The 25,029-nt window shown below is 35.4% G+C and overlaps 1 protein-coding gene across 4 annotated transcripts in view; it reads left to right on the forward strand.

Moving 5' to 3' along the window:
* Positions 1-25,029, forward strand: part of FOCAD (focadhesin) — a 158,231-nt gene that overhangs the window by 53,241 nt on the left and 79,961 nt on the right. For all 4 annotated transcript variants that reach the window (XM_088130304.1, XM_007424948.4, XM_088130302.1 and 1 more), the window contains 3 exons: positions 51-181; positions 1,656-1,782; positions 23,429-23,563. In XM_088130304.1, coding sequence (XP_087986430.1) covers positions 51-181; positions 1,656-1,782; positions 23,429-23,563 — 393 coding nt within the window. The remainder of the gene's footprint in view (positions 1-50; positions 182-1,655; positions 1,783-23,428; positions 23,564-25,029) is intronic.

The raw sequence follows: 25,029 nt of genomic DNA on the forward strand, positions 1-25,029 counted from the left end.
AACGTTCACTTTCTAATCTATTTCCTCTTTTCCCATCAAAATATATTTAGGATCGAGTTTATCCAGAACTACAGAGATTCATGGCAATGTCTGATATGGCTTCATTATCTGTTAGTAAAGATACTCAGTGGGAAAAGGTGATTGCCAAAGCTGCTTCTATCAGAGATATATGCAAGCAAAGGTAAAGTTTAGGTTTCCTTTCATTGCTATACGTTAAATTTGCTTATGTTCTTCTTGGCTTGATATGTATTGTTTGTTAACATTAGAATGTTAACCTTTTTTTCGGCAAAGATTCAAGGCAGAAGACTTTTGAGCAATATGGTCAAAGTTTTTGGAGTTGTTCTATTTAAGCCATAATTTGCAATCCTTTCTCCACCTATCGATTTTAGTTGCACTGATTTTATTTCTTTAATGCTCTTGTGTGTACTTTTATTTTTCTATATAGAAAAGAGGAAAAGAAAAGAATCAAATAATGTATTTTTGTACTGATAATAATGATAGTAAGGACTGTGGCCTATGAAAGGGAAACATAACAGCCTAAGATCTGGGTTGTTTAAAGCCCCTGGATTGGCTAGACTAGGTGTATGTGTTACAATACTGTGGAGTCCTTGGGGTTCTCTGAGCTTGGTTCTTTTCTTGCAAACGTTTCACTACCCGGCTTCACTGAGGATGTTACCTAGCCGGGTAATGAAACGTTTGCAAGAAAAGAACCAAGCTCAGAGAACCCCAAGGACTCCACAGTTCAACCCTGAGCTACACATATTCGCCTCCATTGCTACAATACTGTGCCCTTGCTTCACCAAACTGTTTACTGAGCTTCAGGTTCACCTTTCTCGATTCCAGTTTTATCATCTGGCTCTTACACTGTTGCAAGAACGTATGGTTTGGCCTTTGTATATCTTAAAGGGATACAGTATCACAAGCTCAGTCCCTTTTCCCCATCTGCTTCTTCACAGGATTCTTTCAACTCATATTCTACTGATCTAGGCCACACTCTTTTCAATCGATGCAAGCTGTTTCAAGATACAGTATTTGTCTGAAAAATGGGATAAGATATGACTAAATCCTTAATGAATCTGTCATGTCTGAATATGAAATCCATTTATTTCATGCCTTTTCCACAAGTTGTGCTGTTACTGGAGTTGCCACTAGAGCATTTGTTAAACTCAACACAGTAATGGTTTATTGAATAAGGTACAATAGTTGAGCTTACACTTAATGTTAAACCACAGAGCAGTGGTTGGCTCCACACATTATACTAATGTTCACTTTTTAAATTGGATACTTTAAAGAAAATACATCAGTATAAGAGAGAACATAAAAAGAAGAATAAAGGAATATAATTAAGATGAATAAACAAGGAATTTTAAAATGTCATGGAAGTTTATAACTTCCTGATACCAAGTATTTTTATGTTTTCTCTTATGGTAGGGATGGTGAATTATGCTGTTCTAGTTGAAGTTGAACTTCAGATTCCAGCTGCCCCATCCATCGTGGCCAGTGCTTGGAATGGTGTGTTAATATATGGATGGCCACAGATTCCCCTTCCACATTATATAGAAAGAGTATTTTGCTTCTGAAGTTGTGGAACTTGGCATAGCCATTCAATTATGGTCATTTTCTATAATTACATGATAACTTTTGTATCTTGTTAGGCCTTACCAACATGGAGCAGATATGCTGGCTGCAATTTCCCAGGTACTGAATGAATGCACAAAACCAGACCAAGCCACACCTGCTGCCTTAGTCTTACAAGGACTTCATGCACTTTGTCAAGCTGAGGTACAGTTTACTGAGTTCAGGGGGCTATTTTTCTCCTTCATATATTGGGTGTTTTGTTCATCATTCCTTTCTACTGGTTGCTGTTGGAATAAAATTCCACATTTCATTCGTGTTAAGTAAGATTCTGTTTTCCTCATTCATTAGTCATCCACTGAGAAATGCCATGTGGACTTTTTACTTCTTCAGATAATAAGTTGCACAGAGACCTGCTAACAACGTGCTTGTCATTTTTTGACCAATTTGTATGTTTAAACAGAAACATAATTCTCCCCACATTGGCATATATTTTTGTCAGTCTATACAAGATAAGTACAAATATATTGAGTTTACCTATGGCAGGGATGTGGCCTGGTGCCTAGGATCTCCATTTTTGCTGCTGACTCTGCTCCTGCTATTGTTATTTGCAGTTCCAGGACTCATTTATGTTGCTTTCTAATCAACCTTGAATGTCTTATCTTTGAGGCCTAGATGTTTTAGATAGCAGCTGTTCTCTTAATAGCTGCACCTTCAGTCTCTGAATATGTAGTTAGTAAAGCCACTAATGTATACTTAAATATAGTCAAGATGGTTACAGAATGACCAAATTAAAAAGTGTCAAAAACAAAAATATTTGCTCATTATAAAGTTTATCTTATTATCTCTGTCATTGAAAAGAAACCCAAAACTTCATTTAAAACAACTGAAGCATTTCTAAGCATTTGTATTTCTTTAAAACCATTAAAATAAAGGCTGCAATCAAATTTATGTTTAGCAAGAAATCATTCCAACTGAACTCAAGGTTCTATTAGTACAAAACTGTATCTCAATTTGATTAACAACTAAGTTAACTTTTTTAAAAATCAGATTGGAATATTCCTAGAACCTGTGTCATGTGATCGAAACAGAAAGTTACTATAGAGTTATAGTAAAATTATATTTCAGTCACTCATGGAATGGCTCTGAAAAGTGTTGCAATTGTGCCTTGTATTTATTTTGATTCTGGGTTTATGTTGATGCCCCAGGACCTATTTCCCTCCATGCTATTTTTTTGCAGGGAGGGGGGCAGAGTTTGTAGCACCTGGAATATCAATTACGGCAGTATTTATGTTTCCTCAATTCATTTTTTAGCTAGTAGTATTAAATTGGTTTTGGAGAACAGCAAGTGGTAGCTTTGTCTAAAGATGGGAGAAAACAGAATATAAGTGGAATGAGGAAAATATTATTTGGGATTGTGGTATTGTTGGTTATATGAACATGAAGATGTTTGGATGTAAGCTGCCATGGCATCCAGGATCCTGTGGCATCTCATGCTGCAGATGCTGCAGTTGGAAATAAATATAGGGACTCCAGGAGAGTGAGATAGTGTGATGCTAGGGGCTGTTCCTGGTCTTGATCATTATAAAAGAGCCAGAACTTAGAAGTATGAGAAATGGAGAATGTATAAAAGTTATAGAAAGACTGTGAAACAGTCACTGAATAGTTCACTTTCACTGTAGTAATAGAAGTCATTCACTTTCATTGCACGTCCTAAATTACTGAAGCAATTTATAAACAGCAACTTCAAAGTACCGCACAGTCCCTCCCATTTCATATGTAGGCACAATTCTTATTTTTTGTCTTTATATGACACCCAGTGAGTTTTTGCAGATGGCTTAGAATTAGAACCATCAATGAAATGTTAAGGTACAATTACAAGTGATAAAAGAAGAAAATGGAATATTACAATTTCCAGAAGCAGATAGTATAATTAACTAACCTATCCTCTGAAATAGCACAATTTTTTGATAGTTAAAATGAGAGGACTAATGGTTTGTTTGTTTGTTTGTTTAAAAAACAAGGTTTGTGAAAATTTTAGGAAGTATGGAAAATAAAAAGCTGTTAGAAGGACCACAAAGCAGAAACCAGTCTAATTGCTCCAGGATAGTCTTCTGAAGCTTATGTATCATAATCAGAATGATCTTTTTCTTTAATAGCCACCTACTAGTCTTGATGGTAGGGGTACCAGGAGAACAGCCTCTAAATACAAACTTATATTAGGTACCTCTGATATGAGGGAGCTACAACTGAGTTGTTAGGGAAGGAATTTAATGGAGAAAAACAAGTGCTGGAGGAGACCTTTTTTTGCAGTTGATGCTGAACTATGAAAAACATATTTTAGTCATTAAAGCCCTACAATAGGGAGTGGTGATGGCTCTCAAGTGATGGGAGTGGCATTTATTTTTCTGCAGGGCTTAGCTGAGAAAGTGGAAATAACAGGAACATTGGGGGAAAGAGACCATAAATGGGTAGAGTTATTCATTTTAATAATTTAACAATTTTATAAAAATACAGCAGATAATTTTGGAATTAACTGTAAGGAAACTTATTGTGGGAAAGTTTTGGCTCTGAAAATAAATAAAAGGTAAGACTGGGCTTTGAAGGTTAACTGGAGGGAACCAGAGAGCAATTAAAGGAAAAGATACTTCCTAACATAATGGAGGAACATTGTTGTACTATAGAATAATTTAAATCTGGGAACAGTGTGTTCAGGACTTATTTTTAAAATTGGATCTAACAGAGGTTATAGAAGAAGAAAAGATTCTACTGGGTGAAACAGAAGCTGAGGATGATTTGAATAGGGATTTTAAAATGGACTTTAAATAGTTGTCAGACTATAAAAGAGATGTGGAAGATATGAAAAAAGATGATGTGGATTTGAAAATGGCCTTAAAAGTGTTTGACTACAAGAGTGACATGGATAAAGAAGTCGTAATGGATATACAAACTATGCTGGCTGATGTTTAAGTAGACTTATTTGACCAAGGTTAAATTGTATAAATTTTGATTTTGGGCTGTTATTATTGGGATTTTTTTTTTTTTTTGACCAGGATTGCAAGATGATGTAAAGATTTTTTCATATGGGGATAAATCTTTTACCTCCTACCTATTAGACAAAGTTATGGGTTAGAATATAAAAGGAATCTAAAATTGGATCTAGTTTAAAATATATATGTTACTATTATTGATATTCTTTATACCTATGGGGATACATTTTTTACTTATTAGAGAAAATTATAAGTCAAAATGCGAAATAGATTTATTTGTCTAAGCTTAAAACATATAAGTTACCCCTACTGGTACTCTTAATGCTTTTCCTGAGTAAGACTGATTGATGAATCTTTCTATAATTTGGTTATTGTTTAGTGATGAGAAATGGGAAGAAGAGGTCCCCCCCGCCCCGTAATATTAGAGAAGTGTTAAGTTAGCGTACATGCTTAAACTTGTTTGGAAGGAAAGGGGAGTCACTTTTTATGTCTTTCTTTTTCTTTTTTCTTTTTCTTTCTCTTGTTTTCTTTCTTCTTTTTTGTTTGCGTATCTTTTCTAATTCTGTATTAGCTTTTAACTATGTAAAACTCTAATAAAAATATTATTAAAAAAAAAAAAGAACGCCAGCCAATGGGGAAGGCCAAAAGTGGTTTTTCCCAATGGGAGAGCGCCAGGGGTTGGCTCAGCTTCTCTGGCGCTTTCCATTGGGGAAACCCCGGTGCTTTCTCATTGGGCAAAACTGCTTTCTGCCTTCCCCATTGGCTGGCATTCTTATTTGTGCTGTGCTGCTGGGCAATAATAATAATAATAATAATAATAATAATAATAATAATTTTTTTATTATTATTATTATTATTATTATTATTATTATTATTGCAAGCCGGCAAAAGCAAGGGGCTTGCTTTTGTCAGCTTGCAATCAGAGAGGTGGTGGGCTTCCCATCAGTGCTTGTGTTCCAACTAGAACCCCTCTGTTGGGGATGTTTTAATTCTTTTTTTTGCGCTGAGCAGGGACTTAGACTTGTATGGGTCCTGTATGGGTTCTTTCAACTCTATGGTTCTATTATTGTATAATTTTAAGAATTTCTTTAAAGGAGAACATGTAACAAGTAACACTGTAAGACTATCTTGAATCTGAATCTCACAGAATAACTTGCAACTTGATTTAACTGCAATGATTGTCCTGTATTAAAATATAATAGATTACATGAGGTACAAAACACTGCTCATGAATCACTCATATTACTCCTGAATATTTGGCTTGCTCTGAGGTAATTTATGAAGACAGCTAGCTCTTTTTGTGCATTTAAATAATAGATCTCTTTAATGAGACTTACAGTGTTCTTTGCTTTTCATGTCAAGCCTGGAAAACATACAGAATAGTCCTTGTCAGACCATATTTGCTAAGTCTTGAAAAATCTTTTTTTTTTGTCAGCATAATTCAACAGAAGCCAGCGTATTTTCTATGAGCCTTCATGTCCTGGTCTATAATAGATTTCATGTGGGAACTATTATCAGGCAGGCCAAGATTCAGAAATGAAAAAGCTAAGTTTGTGTGTGTGCTTATAGTCTTTTCCTTCCTGGAAGCAATTTTGTGTGGTTTATTCCTTGATCCTACATTTATCAGGCTTTGACCAGAGAGAAGACATACAGAAAGACAAAAATGAAGGGTGAACTGACAGAACAGAATAATATAATGAAAATTATGATGATGACAAATTACATCACCTAGTGAATTTGACAACAGAAGAAAATGGTTTCTTGGGCTTTCTTAAAATAACTTTGCTATTAAACTGAAGCAATATATTTTTGTACATTAAAAAAAAAGCAGCAACTACGCTTCTTTTGGCTGAAAAATCTTTTCCTTGGAGACTTACAATCTACTCTTATGAGATTTATTCCATACACTTCCTGTTAGACACAGGTAGACATAGTGAAACATGGAAGGGCCATTAAAAAAAAAAAAAAAGCATGGGGGAAATTTTGCACCATATTCTTTAGAAGCACCAATGATTCTGGATATTTTGAGAAAAATAATATAACATTATCATAACAAAAGCTGATACAGCCAACTTTTAAACTTGCTTTTAATTATATGGTTACAATTCAGTTTTTTGAAATCTTAGGTATTAAACTATCTTGAGTTTGAATAAGAAAGGGAGTTATAGGAATTAAAGCTTCATCCATGTCAGAATGATGATATTGGGAATAAACCAGTGATTTTAAGAACTCAGGCACTTGGCACCAATTGACCATAACCTTCTATGAGCTTTCAAAATGCCTCTTGTACCTTTTGGATAATAAAATTCTTATCCTTGGTATTATTGGTATCCTTTTCTGTGCCAGCATGGCTGCCTTCCATGTAATAAATTACCAGTTATAAATCTGTCATTAGCTATACATAAGTAATTGCAGTTCTTCTACAAGCTAGTAGAAGTAATAATATTTTGGAAAAGTTCTGTTATTCTGAGGAAAGAATGTCCTTGTGGTTCAACAGGCAAGGCACAAATCTGAGTTGGTAAACTATCAGTCAAGTGACAAATCCAAGGGAGAAGCAAGTGACAAGGTGAGAAGAAATCCAAGGTCCAAACACAGCCAAACAGGCTATTCATAGGCAAGAGCTGAATTTTAGATAAGTTCTCAGCACTTTCCAGTTTAAGTGAGAGCAATAAGTAAGCCATATGAGATTCCATTCAGTACACAGCTGCAGAGCAGTCATATGCCTTTTAGCTAGCCTCTCAGATCTGTAAAGACCAGCTTTCTCATCCTGGACTCTCATTAACTCTCATTTAGCCTAGGATTAAATGGCTGAATTTCTGAGTCTGAGTTACTGGGCAGAGGATCTTGTGAAGTTGCTGGATGATCTGTCAATTCAAGAGTTCAAGTACTGGTTCCAGTACTTCTTCCACTTGATTCTTCTGGCTCCACTTCCTTTCCATCCACCTTATTTGAAGGCATGTCTCTTGGCAGGGCTGTAATGTATTCTTTGGGCTCACTTTAGTTCTACCTGAATGATGCTCTAATATGTTGTACAGGTACTGTAGTCCTTGACTTATGACCAGTCCTTGCATTTACGACCGCTGCAGCATCCTTGTGGTCATGTGATCAAAATTCAGGCACTTAGCAATCGGCATGTATTTACAATGGTTGCAGCATTCTGGGGTCATTGCCATTTGTGACCTTCCCAGGGGGCTTCCAACAAGCAAAGTCAATGGGGGAAGCTGGATTCACTTAACGACTGCGTGATTTGCTTAATCACATGGCATAAAAGATAATAAAATCAGGCATGACTCACTTAATGACTGCATTGCCTAGCAATGGAAGTTCTGGTCCCCAGTTGTGGTTGTAAGTTGAGGACTACCTGTAACATCTTCAAATAAACTCAAGTGATTATTAAAATAGAAAAGGAAACATTTAGCAGTACAACATTGGATAGGACATAGCTATTGGACTTTTTTGTGAACCATTGTGATGAATGATGCCTATTGTAGCCCTAAAACCTGGGCAGCAATTATTTCAATATTGAAATGTAACTTGGGCCTTTTTCTGTATTTATTTTTAGGGTTTAGTGTTTGAATCTCTGATTTGTGGTGACTTAGATATACAGTGGTACCTCGAGTGACGAACGCCTCTGCTTACGAATTTTTCGTGTTACGACCAGCTCCGGCCCCAAAAATTTACCTCGTGTTGCGAACCACCTCGAGTTACAAACCGGATCCGCGGCCATTTTCCCTCCCGTGACACATGGTCCGTGGCCATTTTCCGCCCCTGACACGTGGTCTGCGGCCATTTTTCCGCCCCTGACACGTGGTCCGCGGCCATTTTTCCACCCCTGATTCTCCCTCCAAGCAATAGCCGCCTCCCTGTCCTCCACGCCAGAACGGATTAACGGTAATTACATTGAACCTTATGGGAAAATTTGCCTCATGCTGCAACCAATTCGAGTTGGAACCAGAGTCATGGAACGGATTAAATTCGTAACTCGAGGTACCACTGTAAATGCTGTATCAGTGGATGAAAGTAATTCCAGTGAATGTTCTGTTTTGTGGCTGGCTCCAGCTGGTAGATATTGAGATTCTGGTAAAAGAGAAGTAGATCTCATAAGACAAACACTTGTATCTTGTCTTTTCCCTCTTTTTTCCATCCCCCTCCATCTCTCTCTGTTTTCCTAAGCAGAATGACTGTGTCTGTATCAGTTCTATATCAATATAAAATACTGTGTGTTAGTGATATTCTAAGGTAGAATTATGCCATTTAATCTGACTTCTGCCTGAAACAAAAAAGATAAATGTGAATATCTAGTGTGATTCTTGCAAATCACAGATGTTCTCAGGCCAGCAAATGACTTGAACAGGCTGTGCTGTATAAATCTCATGACGCTGGAGAGATTCTTACTTCTTCTCAAGTAGGTAAAGTGAAAGGAAACTTAATAAAAAAAAGTCAATTGACAGTCTGTGGCAGATATGGACAGAGATTTTTTTTTTTTTAGTGAGAGTTACCTTTTGAATGTTGCATTTGATCTGAGTTCTTCTGTAGCACAACGTATTCATTGTTTTGTTTAGTAGCGTATGGTCATTCTGAACCTCAAAAAAAGGAAAATTCTCATGCATTGGTATTTGTACATTGTGGCAAACTGGTAGAGCTCCTTCACAACATTAAGTACCAAGGCTCAAGAAAATATTGTGTAGAGGGACTTTGTTTGTTTACGAGGCTTATAGGCTGTTTCCACCAGAACTGACTCTGACCAGAGTACAATTCCCCCTTCCTCAGTTGGAGTAAAAACAAAATACTATATACAATAATACAGTATAATTAATCAAATCACCTAAACAATTTCTGGTTGCTCCAGAGAATTTTCTTACTATGGTGAACCATTATTTCTTGAGACCTGTTGATCCCAGTATGAACTGTCCCTTCCCTTCCCCTCCCCCCTCCCTTTCTCTTTCCTCCTCCTCCTCGAGACATTTATACAATTATAAATGCCAGCTCTAGGAATAATGGCATCACATCTAATTTGGCTCTCAGTTGAGCTATTCACAGTTTTGGCTGAGGCCTATCAAGAGTTAACTCGTTTTTCCTCCCAACTTTCTGCAAAGTGGTTCAGAATGGTCACATACAAGAAGGTTAGTAGGTACTATAACATACATTTCAGATCTTCATGCAAGTTAGAATGACTTCTGACAGTACTTACTGGACTTGTATAAATCCATTGTATTTTCTTTTATGAGCTTTGTTTCTTACAGAAAGGTGTATTAAATTCTCTTTTCCTATATGCAAATGGTTTCACTAACAATGTACTCTTGTATGTATTTATTCATGTCCATTCTCAGCTTTGGCAAGGATAATTGAAGCATTTTCTTGTTAAAAGTGTATATCAAATCAGCATGTTCTGTTGCACAGAAGCATTAAAAAGACACTGTCAATAGTCCTGAAATCTGTGACATTAAATCCTTGTTAGTCCTTAGAGATGGAAATGATCTATTCATGCTAAAACAACAATAAAGGAAGGAACAATAAGCACAAAGTTTAAAACAAACTTACAAAGACTGTTTGCACCCACAGCCTTTGAACACTGCCTGGAGTTACAAAGATGCTTTCTGATCAGCTATCGCTCTGTTGTGTCAGAACTAATAGGTGCCCCCATATTGAGGAACAAAACTGCTTTCATCTTCTGCGACTCCTAGAGGGTGTTGTGCTCTCAAATAACAGCAATGTACAATTGAGCAATAACTATCCAGACACTGGGCATTTCCTGGGGATTCATGACCGAGAGAAAGAGTTCACTGCAGGCCGTTTATCACAAGATAGAATTGGCTTCCCCCCCGGAAATGCACCATACTAAGATCATTACTGTAGTGCTGTTATTACCTTTGCATTTGTTTACATTTTTTAAAAAAGTAATTTGAAAAAAAAAATGATTTTGGATTCTGTACAACATGAGAACATTTACAGTAGCTGACTCTAAGTGTTGCTGCTAGGTTTCACTATTTCAGAAAATTCATTCTCTCAGAAAGAGCCAATAAAACGTCTGGATTTGAAGTCAAGTGTGTTAAAATAAAATTTATTACAGAAATGCTTCAGTATGGGTAAAAGTGTCCCTAAAGCTAGCTAGAATGTATATGATTATATATTTTAAATTGAGGATGGATTTTTATATAACATTCCAAAGATATTTTAATAATGTGATGCTGAGATGCTACATTTCTGGTTGGCTTCGCTGTTACAAACTCAGAATGTTGTGTTTAGCTTTATGGGATGGGAATGTGTGTTCACATATAATGTTACTGTATGAAAAATGTCACGTTTTTCATGTTGTATCATTTATTCATCTCTTCCCAGGCCATTGTGTTTTGTTTGAGACAATAATTAGTAGTGCTATTGAAATGCAGAATGGTAGAAAACTTGCTTCCTTTGAGTTGATGTAGAAGACGATTCAAAAGTTAGGGCAAAATTAGAGGCTAGCCCTGTTGCTTTATAGAAAAAGATATTTAGCATCCATTTACCATAAAAACAAAGTAAGGGACACCCAAGTTATAAAGCCCCAGGTACCAAAAAATGCTTTTTAAGAGTGCTGATAAAATGGTAGAATATGGCACAGTTTACTACTGATTTTTGTTAGCCCTTCACTTTCTAAGTCTATTGGGCTACAACCCCTATAATTTCCAGTTGGTAGAGTGGTTGGGAATTTTGTGAGGTATACTTCAACACATTCAGAAGGCATTAGAGCCTGGAAGAAAGTTGTACTGGGTAGACCAATATTATCAATTAAATAACATTGCTTGAAGAGCAATTACATTGGATGAAGAGCAATTAAAGGGGAAAAAAAAGACTTTAAAATTCTTTAATGTGCAGGTATTTTTAAAATGCAAATGCTAGGAAAGATTGTACTGTATTGTTCAAAAAGAAAATAGCATGTAGATCAATATGTCTTTTGGTAATAGGTGAAGACCTGACTTTTTGCTCTCACCTTTGGGATTTAGTACCTACAACCTGATCCTTTGACCCTTAAGTGCCTCTTTGTTGCTGTCACTATGTTTATGATAACAAGCTTTATAATTATTTATTTGATTTGGTTAACCATAGTTTCCTGCTTTTATAGATTGTATTTTTCTACAAGCTCCTCTGGATAGTGGGTAGGCCATAAGTATGTATATATAAATAAATAACTGCCTAAATTACCAATTCAGTGTTGAATATTTTTCCTACTCTGAATCAGATATCATGCATTCTTAATTCCAGCTCTTTTATAAAGTTCCATTTAAGTGTGTGTGTGTTTTTAAAAAGCGTATCTTTGTATTAAAAAAAATGCTAGGTTACTGTTACTTCCTTAATGCTGAGTATCCAATTTTTTATTTTATAGTTTATGATAAAAATAGCTACTTTTCATATAGACAGTGAAAACAGTCACATATGTTTAAATACTGCAGTAAGTGCTGTGTGTTTTTATTTTCTGTATGTATATATATACACATGTACGATAGTGGTTTAAGGACAGATGGGATGGAACATATTACATGGAAGAAGCCTCAGAAACTTAAAGCTTGTCTCCAAAGCAGAGACTCTTCTCTGGGCCTTGAGTGACACAGTAATCTGAAGGTTCCAAAATACTTTTTTTGTAGAAACTTCTCTCTGAAGGAGCACCTGCATGTCTGCTAGGAGACCCCTTCCAAGAATTGAGCGGTACTTTTTAGAAAGTACTTTGAGCTTTTATAGGTTATGAAACGCTGGAGTTTTACTACAGCTTTACATTAAATGAAAATCCATTTGATCAATTTCAAGTCCTAGTTAGAATTGTCAGCCAGCCAGCCAAAGAAAATTGTTCATTTTGGTTTTGCTTTCAGCCTGTGTTACTTAGCTATCTGCCATCTTCCTTATCCACAATCCATCCCACAAAGCTAGCTTTGGACTCTTCCCCCCCCCTTTTTTTTTCTGGTTTTGTTTGTTTAAATGACCTAGTGTGGGCAGATATTTAATTTTAGAACTAAGTTGTTCCGTTTACTAGACTCTACTAAACTCTGTCTCCAAAACCAGGATGAGCAACACATGACCTCCAGATGTTATTGGATTACAACTGCCATGATCTCTACTACTGGCTATACTGTGTAGAGTGGATGCAGGCTAGAGTTCAGTAACATTTGGAGGGCTACCAATTACCATCCCTCCTCCAGATCATCAGTTCCCAGATGTGCAGGCCACGCCCAGTTGCCAGATTGTTTTTTTCCCACCATTAAATGTTGCCAACCCAGCTTAACACTTCCCTTCACAATTCAGGGTAAGATCAGCTGTTTTTTACCAGAAAGTTACTGGCATAAGGTAATACAGAATTTGTACCCAATAAATTTTGTCTTTACAATATGCAGAATTTAAAATGTATCATGTTTTCTTTCTATGGAAGTAAGATAAATGGGTCTATTTTTCTGGCTATATCCTGTGCCTTGAATGAGGATATACTATGCCTTTGATAACCTGGTTATTAATATCTCAGCTAATTTGACATTGTTATTAGGTAAGTGTGAGTTGGTTTTTAAAACTGTAACATTGGAATTGCAAAAATAATTTTAAAAACCCTGATCTATCTATCTATCTTTCTTTCTTTCTTTCTTTCTTTCTTTCTTTCTTTCTTTCTTTCTTTCTTTCTTTCTTTCTTTCTTTTTCTAGATAATGCTATTGATTTACTGTATCTCAAAACAAAATTCCAAGGGCATTTGGAAAAGATCAGTAGCTTTGAAGGCTAGGGAAATTTTGACTTTGTCTGTTAATGAACAGGGGGAGTCCAACCACCAACGGAGAAGCCTGGCTGACTGGCTGCAAATCATGATTGGTGAATGAACCCCACTGAGCTGGAAATAATACCGTGACTCAAACTATGATAATCATCAATGCTATTATGCTACCTTGCTGAATAACTGTCTTGATTTAGGTTTTGATTTTTTAAAAAAAAGCATTAATCTTTTTTTATGGTGTTTCAACTTAGAGGACACTGGGGGGCCAGATGTCACGCTTAAAGTTGCTCTGTGATAGCATAACTATAGTACATTTTTTCAACTATAAACATGTAAAACTGAGGAACTTTATAGAGAAACATTTATGCTAGTGTTTAACTAAGATGATTCCACTACAGTTTGTAGATTGGAAAACAATTCTGGAGGAAGCTTCCAGAGTGGGAGTGCTCTAGATGGGCAAACTTTTTCAGACTGAGGGGCCAGTTTAAAGCTCTGAGGGTGTATGCTGGAGAAAACCTAAATTTGTTTAAAATTTAAATTTATTTGAAAATGGAATTGTATAATTGTATAATTATAATATGTACATTAAATTGTATAATTGTATAATTGAATTGAAAATTGAATTGTATAATTGTGTAATTATAATATGTACATACAGCATGTGTTTAATAATTCACCCGTGCTATCACATTAAATGATGCAGTTCAGTAGGATAGTTTGGATAGGTGGCTATATGTGGTCCTAACCTATTGATTGTGCACCTCTGCTCTAGAAGAGCATACAGTCCCTCTGAAAGCCATTATTGAGTGTGGTGTTCTGTGGATACATTTATTATTTTGAAAAATTTCTTGACCATTTTAGATAGGGATTATTTGATTAGATGTTGCAGTCTAAATGAATATTCCAGTTAATACCAGCACCCCTCAATAAACAATCAAACACACCTTCTTCTACAATTTTAAGAGAATTATTCCTTTTTCGACTTCCATGTAAAAGTGGCATATCTTTGCAACAATGATGTTTAGCAAACATGTGAATTAAATCTTATTGTATCTCTTCTCTCCCTTTATATGATTATTCTGATCTAAGGATCATAATAGGCATTTCCTCCCACAGTAAATCAGTATTTGATTTTAGTTCTACAGTATATGTCAGAGATGTTGGCAAATTGGAAAATATTCAAAGAGCTGAGGTGTTTGGAAGACAGATTCTGGGAGGGCAGTCAGAAGGAATTGGGTATACTTACCCTGAAGGAAGAAAAATATAAAGATTAAAGGGACACAGAAAGACATCCTTGTATGTAAAAATATTTCAAAGGATCTCAGGCAGATGAAAGAAAACAGTGCTGTCTATTACATACTGTGTGTGGTCAAAAGCAATATTTAAGGACCAGTAGTCTTAAATCCAGACAACAGATTCTATAATCATAACAATTTTTTAAATGCTTAGGTCTGAAGTAGGTAAGTGGATCACATAATGAACTTTGTGCTTGTAATAACTACCACTGCTGTTACTACCACTCTCAAACTGAGAGAGTTAGACTGTATAGGAATAATTTTATGAACCCACATTTGAGGAAAAAACTAACAAAACGTTATGCATATATTACATGGTATCTTATTCTTTGTTGCAAGTTTCATCTTTCTCTTTTGCCATTGTATGAGTTGAATTTTTTGTAGGTCTGCTCATAATGACCAGTAAAATTATTTTCATTCCAAATACCTCCAGAAAATATATTTAATGTATAATGTTGCATCACCTTCAGGCAGATTTATAGAAAGAAACTTCCTTGTTCATTGAAACTATGGAGTTCCAGCAACTGAGCCTCAACTGAACAAAGAATCAAGTACACACTAAGGTTTGGGAAACTAATCTTATGATACCTGCCATATCTGTCATATATTTATGTGTGGCTCAGTTGATTAACTGATTAATTAATGTATTCAGAACATTTTGGTTGCCTGGTTCCTCATTTGATGGGCAGCAGATTTTAGCTTGGTACTACAAATCTCTAATATAAAAATTTATGAAATCAATATATTTTATTTTATTTTTTTATTATTAGTATATGTTAATCCTTTTTCTTAGTTACATTTACTGAGACTTTAGCAGAGGACTGAGATGCCTATTATTCACCAGAAGTTATTGGACTACAATAAGGTTGAGTAGCTGAGTCCCGAGAGTCACATATGGCAACTGAACCCAATTTTTTCCACCTTTCATTATCCCTTCTGCATACACAACTGCTGATAATCAACAGTTTCTTGTCATTTTGAAGGAGGAAACACTTAAAAACTAATGTATATCCTAAAAGAGGCTCAATATAATCTGTTTAAAAAGTCAAATTCTCCTTAAAAGTTCCCCCTACAATCTGGCCTTGTCCAATTGTATGATACCATTTTATTATGTTCTACATAATTGTCTCATCTATTACAGTATCCCCAGCCAGTAAAAAGTTGCCCACCCCTGGACTACAACTTCTATCAACTCAAGTCGTTGACCATGCTGGTTAGGACTGATGGAAGATGCACGGTAACAATATTTGGATGACCTCAGATTTCCGACTTCTGTTTTTGTGTGTGTGCCTTCGAGTCAATGTTGACTCCTGGTGACTGCCTGGATAAGTCTCTGCAGTTTTCTTGGCAATGTTTTTCAGAAATGGTTTGCCATTGCCTTCTTCCTGGGGCTGAGAGAGAGACAGACAAGGTCATCCAGCTGGCTTTGTGCCTAAAGTGAGACTAGATTTCTAGATTCTTGATGCCTTAACCAAACTGGCTCTCAGACCCTTATTTAAGGAAGCTCACCAAACTTTTTAAAAATATCATAGGCACATTGGATCAGTTTAAATATCCAGTGTCTTATTTCTTGTAATATGAATATGCTCTGTATAAGAATTTTCCCTTCTGCCCCTTTCTTCTCAATTTCTGTACCCAGCTTAATACTAGATTTTCTGCTTTGTTAAACTTTTTTAAGGAGTTAAACTCTTTTTTGAGCCATGAAATTTGCATTTTACTGGGTTTTTTTTTTCCAAAGCATGTTTGTAGATCAAACATGGATTTTTCAATCCTGGTTTCTGGATAAGTCTATTATTACAGTGTTTTTAAAGCAATATATTGTTTAACAAACTAGACAGATAACATGAGGGGAAAGGGGAAAAAAAGAAGAGTAATGAGCATCTAGAACATTGGCATCTCTTTGTTGGATTTTAACATGTCTTATGAACTAGATTACTGAAAGTATTTACAGACTAACTGTGAGTAACCCAAAGTTGGCTCCTGTGTATATACTGTATGCACACGTATACACACGTACCCACTTTGATGACTTTTGCTTTGTGTGCTTTCCAACAGCATAAAAAAAGTGTAATTTTGTTTCATCCTAGTAGTTTTTCCACATGTGCAGGGCCCAGTTTTTTTCCGGATCAACTAAAATTGATCTGTTGGTTGCAACAGAAATTGAGCAACTGGCTTGTCGCCCAAGCCTGATGTCAGGGTCTGAGAGACAGTAACTGCCCCAAAGTCCCCCGGCCAACTTTCATGCCTAAGGTGGGACTAGAATTCACAGTCTCCTGGTGTCTAGCCTGGAGCCTTAACCCCTAGACCAAACTGGCTTTCAATTTTACAGACTTAATGTTGGTATGTAATTCCTCTAGATAGGAATTCATACTAAGTAGGAATTCATTGGGACCATGACAAAATTTGGAACTTATTCCCAGATGAGTGAATATGGAATTACAGTCTGATACTACTAACAATGGTAAAATATTTATTTACTTATTACTAGTGCTAAGATCTGCTCCTGTAGATAAGTGTCAGTATGTTGCCATCATCTCACTGGCCATGTTCTGGATCTTGATGTAAATTATAATAGTGTTTGAGGTTACAATCTAAAGTGACATATATTTTTAAGATAATAGTCATTTATAAGAACTTCTCTAGTTTATAATTTCTTTTTCTTTCTTTCTTTCTTTCTTTCTTTCTTTCTTTCTTTCTTTCTTTCTTTTTCTATCTAAATTTTTTTATTACAAAAAAAATACATAAAAGTGGTTTAACAAAAAAGTGAAAAAAATACAACAAAGAGAAAAAAGTATTAATATATCATTATAACAAACAATTTCAATTCTATATATGCTTATCTAATACAAATATAATGCAAGTGCCTATATATTTCTAATAGATTTATATGACTATCATGTTTTTTTAACCTACTGCATTTTGTATAAATGAATCCTATATTTCATTATACTTGTCCATACAAAGTCTACGTCTATATCCACTCATAAGTGGCAAGTGAAATCAGGTCTTCAATCCATTGAATAAATGGGGCCATACATTTATCTTTCCAATGCTGCAGTATCAGTCTTTTGGCCATAGTAAGGGCACAGAGAATCCATTTATGTTGTCCAGATGTCAAATTCCATGTACTAGGTATATAGTTCAAAATAATACTATCCTCTGAAAATGTTAGCTTTTGTCGCACAATCATATTTATATAGTCTTACTTTCTTCCAAAACTTAGTAAGTATAGTACATTGTAAAAGCATATGCTTTAAAGAGGCATTTTCCTTATTACTACAAAATGCGTGACACTCCTTATCTATACAGACATAGCAGAGTCCAATAAATTCTAAATATTATTTTTTGTTGTATAAGTCGTAGTTTAAGGTCCATTGACACTCTTGCTATATAAGTTAAGACACTTTCCCGTTGTCTAGTCAATATAGAAACCTCTAATTCTTTATTCCACTTATCCCTTAACATGTGCATATCAGATTGATTTATCGATAACAAATATCTATAAAAAGTAATAGGTTTTTTAGTTTTAAAGTATTTAACAAGTTCTAATATCTCAGGTGTCTCAAAAGCTGAAAAGGCTGCTGCTCTAAACAATATTGTTAACAAATGTTGTAGCTGTGAATACTGCCATTGGGTTATATTTTATAGATGATATTTATCTCTTAAGACAGAGTACATTAGTTTAATAATTTCTTAATGATTTTTTTCAAAATAAAAAATCATTAAGTTAAAGTTAATCATGTAACTTTATTTTTCAAAATAAAGGCTGTAACACAGAGACAGAGAAGGCACACATTCTGTGTCATTTTCATTTATATTTCTTGTTGTAGGATATATTGATTAATATTTTTTCAATTAATTTGTAAATAAATATTTATAATTTCTCCCAATATCAGGATTCTTTTTTAATTTTCTCTTTCCCATATATATATTCTCCAGATAAATTGTTTTGTCTACTTATTGAGATCAGTGTTTTCTAAAGTGGAGGTGGAGAAGTGTCATTTCCACTCAACATATAATCAGATTAAGTTTCAGTAGCTGTCAGCATGAGTTACACTGGAATTGTATTCATGGATCGGTCTGTTCGTTAAAAGGGCTTAACTCAATAGGAGTTCTTAAGAGCTTTATCATTACTGATTTTGAAATGGTTCCCCTAAAGTGTTTCTACAGCCTACAGAGTGGCTGTTTAATTCTGATGCCCAGTGTGTTGATTTTTTCCTAATATAAAATATTGCTATAGTGATTGCATTAACTCATTACCTTTTCAGAATGAACATCACAGGGACAATGGCAACTCATTTCTCTGCACATACGGATATTTGATTCTCCTATTTGCCAGAGGCATCTGCAGTTTTCTTACAATTTTGTATATTATGAAACTCTTTTTGGCATCTACTTCCTTGAGTTTGAATATAAAGCAGATGTGTAACCCTAATTTAGACACTACTTTGTCTTCTTCCCCTGATCAAATCTTAGTATCATCTTGCACTTGTAATTTTTGGAAGCATATATTTTTTCTGGCCAATTTTACTTATCTGTAAGTACTTCTGCTGCTGTTATAGCATAGACTTGAATGATTCATGATAATTGCAGACAACTGGCAGAATCCTGCAGATATGATAACAATGTCTGAAAAGTTAAAATTCCTGAAGGGAACTTTTGTGTATTTCTGTGCATGGATTGACCCCAGGGAAATCCATTGAAGTCTTCATTACAATGGTTTACTCCCTGCAGAGATGGCGGGGGGGAGAGGGGGCCTTCGAGCCCTGGAGAATGCTGTATGGGGAAAAGTAAGGGAGAAAGCAGTTTAAGTGCCTAAAATGTAAATTACTGGCATGCTTGATTCATTCATTCCAGGTATGATCTTATTTAGTATATTTCTAGGTGGCCTGAAGGATGAGGGATATCTTAGACAACTTAGAAAACTCATGTCCCTCAAAAGTTTCAGAGACTTGGGGTATGGAATAAAATTTTGAAAAAAAGTAGTGTTAATGTTTATTCTATTTACAGTAGTTATTACTAGATTTTTATCCTGCCTTTTTTACATATATAACTCAAGGTGGCAAACATAACTAATATTCCTGCTTCCTATTTTTCCCACAACAACACCCCTGTGAGGTGGGTTGGGCTGAGAGAGAGTGACAGGCCCAAAGTCACCCAGCCAGCTTTCATTGCCTAAGGGAGGCCTAAAACTCACAGTGTCCTGCTTTTTAGGCTAACACTTTAACTACTACAGCAAAGTGGCTCTCTACTGATGCTACTATGATGCATTAGTAGTAAAAATGTGTGGAAACCTCAACATCTTAATTCTAGTAACAAAATACAAGCAAATTATACATTAACAATCTCACCCTTTTGGGGAGGCAGTGGGAAAACATCAATATTGAAGTGGAACAGCTGCTATATTGCTGATTTAAAAAAAAAACACTTTAGCTTGATCAAAATGTACACATTAAGGAAAGAAATGAAGTAAAGCTGCTTAGCCTATAATATTACTGTAGGTCCCTTAGTAAAACCATAAAACTGAAATGAACATTATAGAATACATTATCTTTTGGGATCAGCTATTAATGTCTTTGTTTCCTCTATATGTGGCATTGCCATCTATGTTGAATTGCAGCTTTCTCTAGCCTGGTGTTCTTCAGATTTGTTAGAACTACAACTTCTAGAATTCCTAGTCAGCAAGGATGTTGACAATACAGATGGGAATCCTGAAATTGAAATCCTTTCTCTGATGATGCCTTTCTCTAATCAAAATTTTAAAATGTCTGATCCTTTGAAGCAGGAACTTCTCTTGTATTTTCTAATATCATGCCTATTGACGGCATTAAATCTTTAATAATACATAGTTTTACAAATAAACCTCAGCTGAACCCTCTTTAAACTGAAATGAGTGAGTTTACAAATGATGGTAAGCTTATGACTTAGCATCCATAGTCTGGGATCTAAAGAAGTACAGTACTTAGGTTTAACAAAGAGTATATGTTGTCCTTGGCTGAATTTCATACTAAAAAAAGAGAGAGAGAAATACCTGTTCTATATCATGAAATGCAGTCCTTTTAAAACTTGTCCCATGTTTTTAAGGTAGTGTTTTTTATTCATACACAGCATTCTTCAAAAAATTCTATTATTTGCTTCATGGCTTCTTCAGTCCTGATCATGTAATAAAATCCTTGGGGCAGTATGTAGATATATATTGTTGTGCTTACTGACTAGAGCCTAGACCTCTGTGTTTAAAAATCAGTTGACTTAATAAATGGTATTAATACTATCTTGACATCTAGTAATAAATTACCTAGTCTAGATGTGCATTACACCTCTCTAAATTATTGCTTTTCTTGAAATTCATTCATATAGCACTCTGGGGGCTCATCTAGAAAACAAACTGCTTCAGCATTGACTTATTAAGCTATAATTTTGAAGCAAGTAGGTGCATGCATGGACACAAGTTACAGTTTTGTTAGATTCAAAAACCACTTTCATTATAAAATGGTAGCATATTTCCTTTAAAAAAATCTCTTCTCTTAAATCAAAATTTTTAAAAACGTATGAATTTAAGTCTGCAAATTCCATAGAGGATTCTGAGATGGTAAAATGTTGAAGCAGAAGCAACTTTTATTGTAGTAGCTTGTCCTAGGTCAATAATGGTCAGGTAATTAGTAGTGAATAAAATTAGATTGCCTAAAAGTAATAAATTTTGTCATGGGTGAATGTACAGCTCCATTGATTTATGCACAGATGGGGCAACACATTAGCATGCCTCCACTATTTGTAAGTTTGTTGATTAGGGCTGTGTTTATTCAGGTCTTTGGGTTTTACTACAGCTGCTTCTTTAGAACCTTACCTTCAGTGACAATTGGCGCTCACTTTGTTCAGGGATTTTTGCTGGAATCTCTGAATTTTGATAATGTGCATGATGAAAACAGTTTCAAAAAATGATTCACCTTTTTAAATGTTATTATTGTATTTTAAGGGAATGTTGATGAATTGTAGTCCTAACTACAACTTTTGGAATTGCTATCCTTCTTTTAGTGATAAATTGGCATTCCCAACTATAAAAACCTAACATATCTGTTTCATCAAAATTGATTTTATATAAGAGCCAGATTTTAGTGTTCTGTTGATGGATCTTTTCTTATCCTGTGGACACAAAGGGATTTTGTATCACTCTAACAGTGATCCAGCAAGGGCTAATTTTTAGCTATGAATAGATATGCCAAATGTGTGATAATTATTTCAGAATTCTCCTTTAGAATAGGCTCCCGGAATGTATATCTCTACATTGCTTATCTCTTCTAGTTACTGGGATTCAGGCAACAGTATGTTGCCTTGGGAGGTAATCGCTATGTTAGACATCCATGCATAGAACAATGTGAACGTGCCTGAGAAAAACTGGACTTTGACTGTGCATATGGCATACTAGCCAAAATGTACCCAAATGGTACTGGTACTGCATTAGCAGCGAATGCTGCATGTGGCACAGGTGTGGCTAAAGCTGGTCAGCTGGTCTACACCTTTCTGTCTTTGACCTCAAGTTGAACAAAGATATGAGGAGCAAAGAATGTGTCAGTAGCTGTGGGCTCATTTGTGATGACCATAGCATATGGAAGTTTGTGACTTAGCATGTAAGAGGAATAAATAGAACATGAATTAACGAGACAGACAGATAGACGTAACAGAGGTGAATGAAGGTAGTGAGATTTGAAAGAAACTAAAATAAAAGTGGAACAACTTCAGGAAGTGAAAAAATGAGCCCTGTTTGAAAAAGTATTAGAAGCTAGATTAATCTCGTAACAGCATGAATGGAAATGACATAAGGAAATACTATGCTTGGAATAGAGTGAAAAGAATTATGTTACAGTGTGCCACAGAAGTGTGGAATTAATGGAAAGTATAAATGTTTATCAAAAGAAGCAAAAATATATGTGTATGACAGCATGCTTTGGCCAGCTTACTCACTTTGTTATATGGAACTGAGAGTTATATGTCAGGAGAAACATAAAAGAAAGTTTAATGCAATGGGAGTGGGATATTTAATGAGGTAAAACAAGAAAAGGTACAGTCAAGAACGAATGGGTCCTGAATGAATGTACATAGAATATAAAAGTGACTGACCAGCATGAAAGAAATGCTGTGGGTTGATCCTATAGAATTAATGAGGATCAAATTGCAAAACAAATATGAAAAAAGAATGAATGGGTTGAGAGGAAGGGGAAAATCAGATAATTTGTGGTTGTTTGTGAGATTCTGAAAAAGAGAGAGGTGAGAAGTTTAATGAAGCAAAAGCAATGTATGCAGCAGCATATGGACGTTAGGAAGAATGGTTTCCAAGGTCAAAAAGGTATGAAAAGGTGTACTGAGTGCTGTTGATGTAAACTACTTCTGGCTGTGTTTGTTTTTCTTTTGCTTACATCATGCCTTCAGTTTCTCTGGCTTACTATTTTTTACTCCTGTGTTTTGCATAATGTTGCTTAAATCAAAAGGGAATTGTATGATGGTACATATGTGTGTAATTTATACTTTTCAATCCCAAGGCATTGGATACAGCAAGCCTGTTGAAGCTAAAGAGGTGTGGATTTCATTAATATCTTTATGATATCTGTGGTAAATATCAACAGTATAAAATGTACTTAATTTTGGTTAAATGTTAGTCACTTAATGATATTGAGTTTCTGTCTGAAACATTGCACATCTGGTTTACAATGAGTCTACAAGATATGATTTGTAAGTGCTGTTTCTAATCCATATACCATATATCCTTAAACATATTTTAAGCATACATATCTATATCTATATCTATATCGACTGTGTCATGCTAAAGGCAGCCTTTGTTTCCCTATTCCAGGTTGTTTGCATTCGCTCTACATGGAATGCGCTCTCACCCAGACTGAGCTGTGATACCCGGCCACTTATTTTAAAAACACTCAATGAACTATTCTCTCTTGTCCCTTCATTAACGGTGAATTCGAGTGAATATGAGGTATGTGTCTCATACTGGACTAATTTTTTTTAATCTGTAATTTTAAGTAAGCCAGTCATGTTCATGCTTTCTGGAACATTGTTTATGAAGACAAATTAAAATGATACAAACTGAAAACAGATTTCTAGTTTTGTTCCTGAGGAACTCTTCTTTTCTGAATGTGTGCCTAATATTTCAGGAAAGTTTTAACGGTCCTCACCTTTTGCTTATGCAGCATTTTATCACTTTAAAATTATTTAGCAGTGTGACAAGTGCTGCTATTATTACGATAAACCACTTCAAGTTTAGAAAGTGCTCCCTTCATCCCAGAAGGTACTATGTATAGAATTTGAGAATATTCACCCATGGCTGGAAACCACGTTTTCAGTTTTTTTTTCACTTGCAGCTGAACTGCAGAGTTGAGGCAGTGTTGTAATGACATCATTGGAAGGTGTAGAGCCAGATTTTCTTTGCCATCTTCCCTTCAACTTTTGAAGGATTTTTACTTTTCTAGACTATAGCAGGTAGCAGTCCACCCTGGTGTTCTTCAAAAAAGCTAAGTAGCATTGGACCTCATTAGTATTTTGATGGCAGACCACCTGGAATTCTAGTGCTGTAGACAAGATTAAGAAGTTGAAAAAACATTCCAGCAGAAGGCAAGGGTACTTCTTTTTTGTTGCCAGTACTCTAAAGGGAGTCTTTATCTTTACTTTGCAATGCGCATTAAGTACATTGGAGATTTGAGAACTATGTTAGACCAATCATAGAAACCTACTCAAGGCGAGAGCTAACTCTTATATCTACTATTGTTTCATGGCTGAGTAGAGATTAGAACTAGTGGACTGAGAGGAGCTGAAAGTTTCTATGACCATTTTGTTAGTGTTGAAAGTCTGGCACTTTCAAAGAGCTGTTGAGGATTTCTCAATAAGTTATGAAAAAGGAATCATATTCAGGAAATATTCATCTGAATAGGTATTTGCTCTTGGTTTTCTCATTGGCCGGAACCATCTGTGTAACCAGCTGAAAATTACTTTCATTTTAAATAGTTTTGTTTGTCACAAGTAAATAAGCATACTCCAGATCAGACCAAAAGCTTATCTAGCCCAGCATTCTGTTCCAAATAAGTCCACCTAGATACCTCCATAGACACAATATGAATGCATGAGCACTCTCTCCCTTATGTTGCCTAGCAACTAGCATTCAGAGGCATACTGCATTTTATAAATAATACTGGAAGTAATAAGCAGCCATCATGAGTATTAACCATGGATATCTGTATTCTCTATGAATTTGACTGTTGAATGTCTAGCAGATTCCAAATGCTCATTCTGCTATGCGTATTTCCTTCTTGAGGTGAAAACCTCCAAATAATCTAAGCTTTTGTTATTGGTGAGTTTCTCTGACACTGTAATCGTTTGCGTGGTGCTTTCTGCATTTTTCCCACCTGCATTTTTAGAAGTACACGAGCAAAATTGTACTAATGCTAT

Source organism: Python bivittatus, unplaced genomic scaffold, assembly GCF_059951505.1.
Source record: "Python bivittatus isolate LINGU-HERP-01145 unplaced genomic scaffold, Pbiv_v1 ctg000850_np1212, whole genome shotgun sequence".
Classification (NCBI taxonomy): Eukaryota; Metazoa; Chordata; class Lepidosauria; order Squamata; family Pythonidae; genus Python; species Python bivittatus.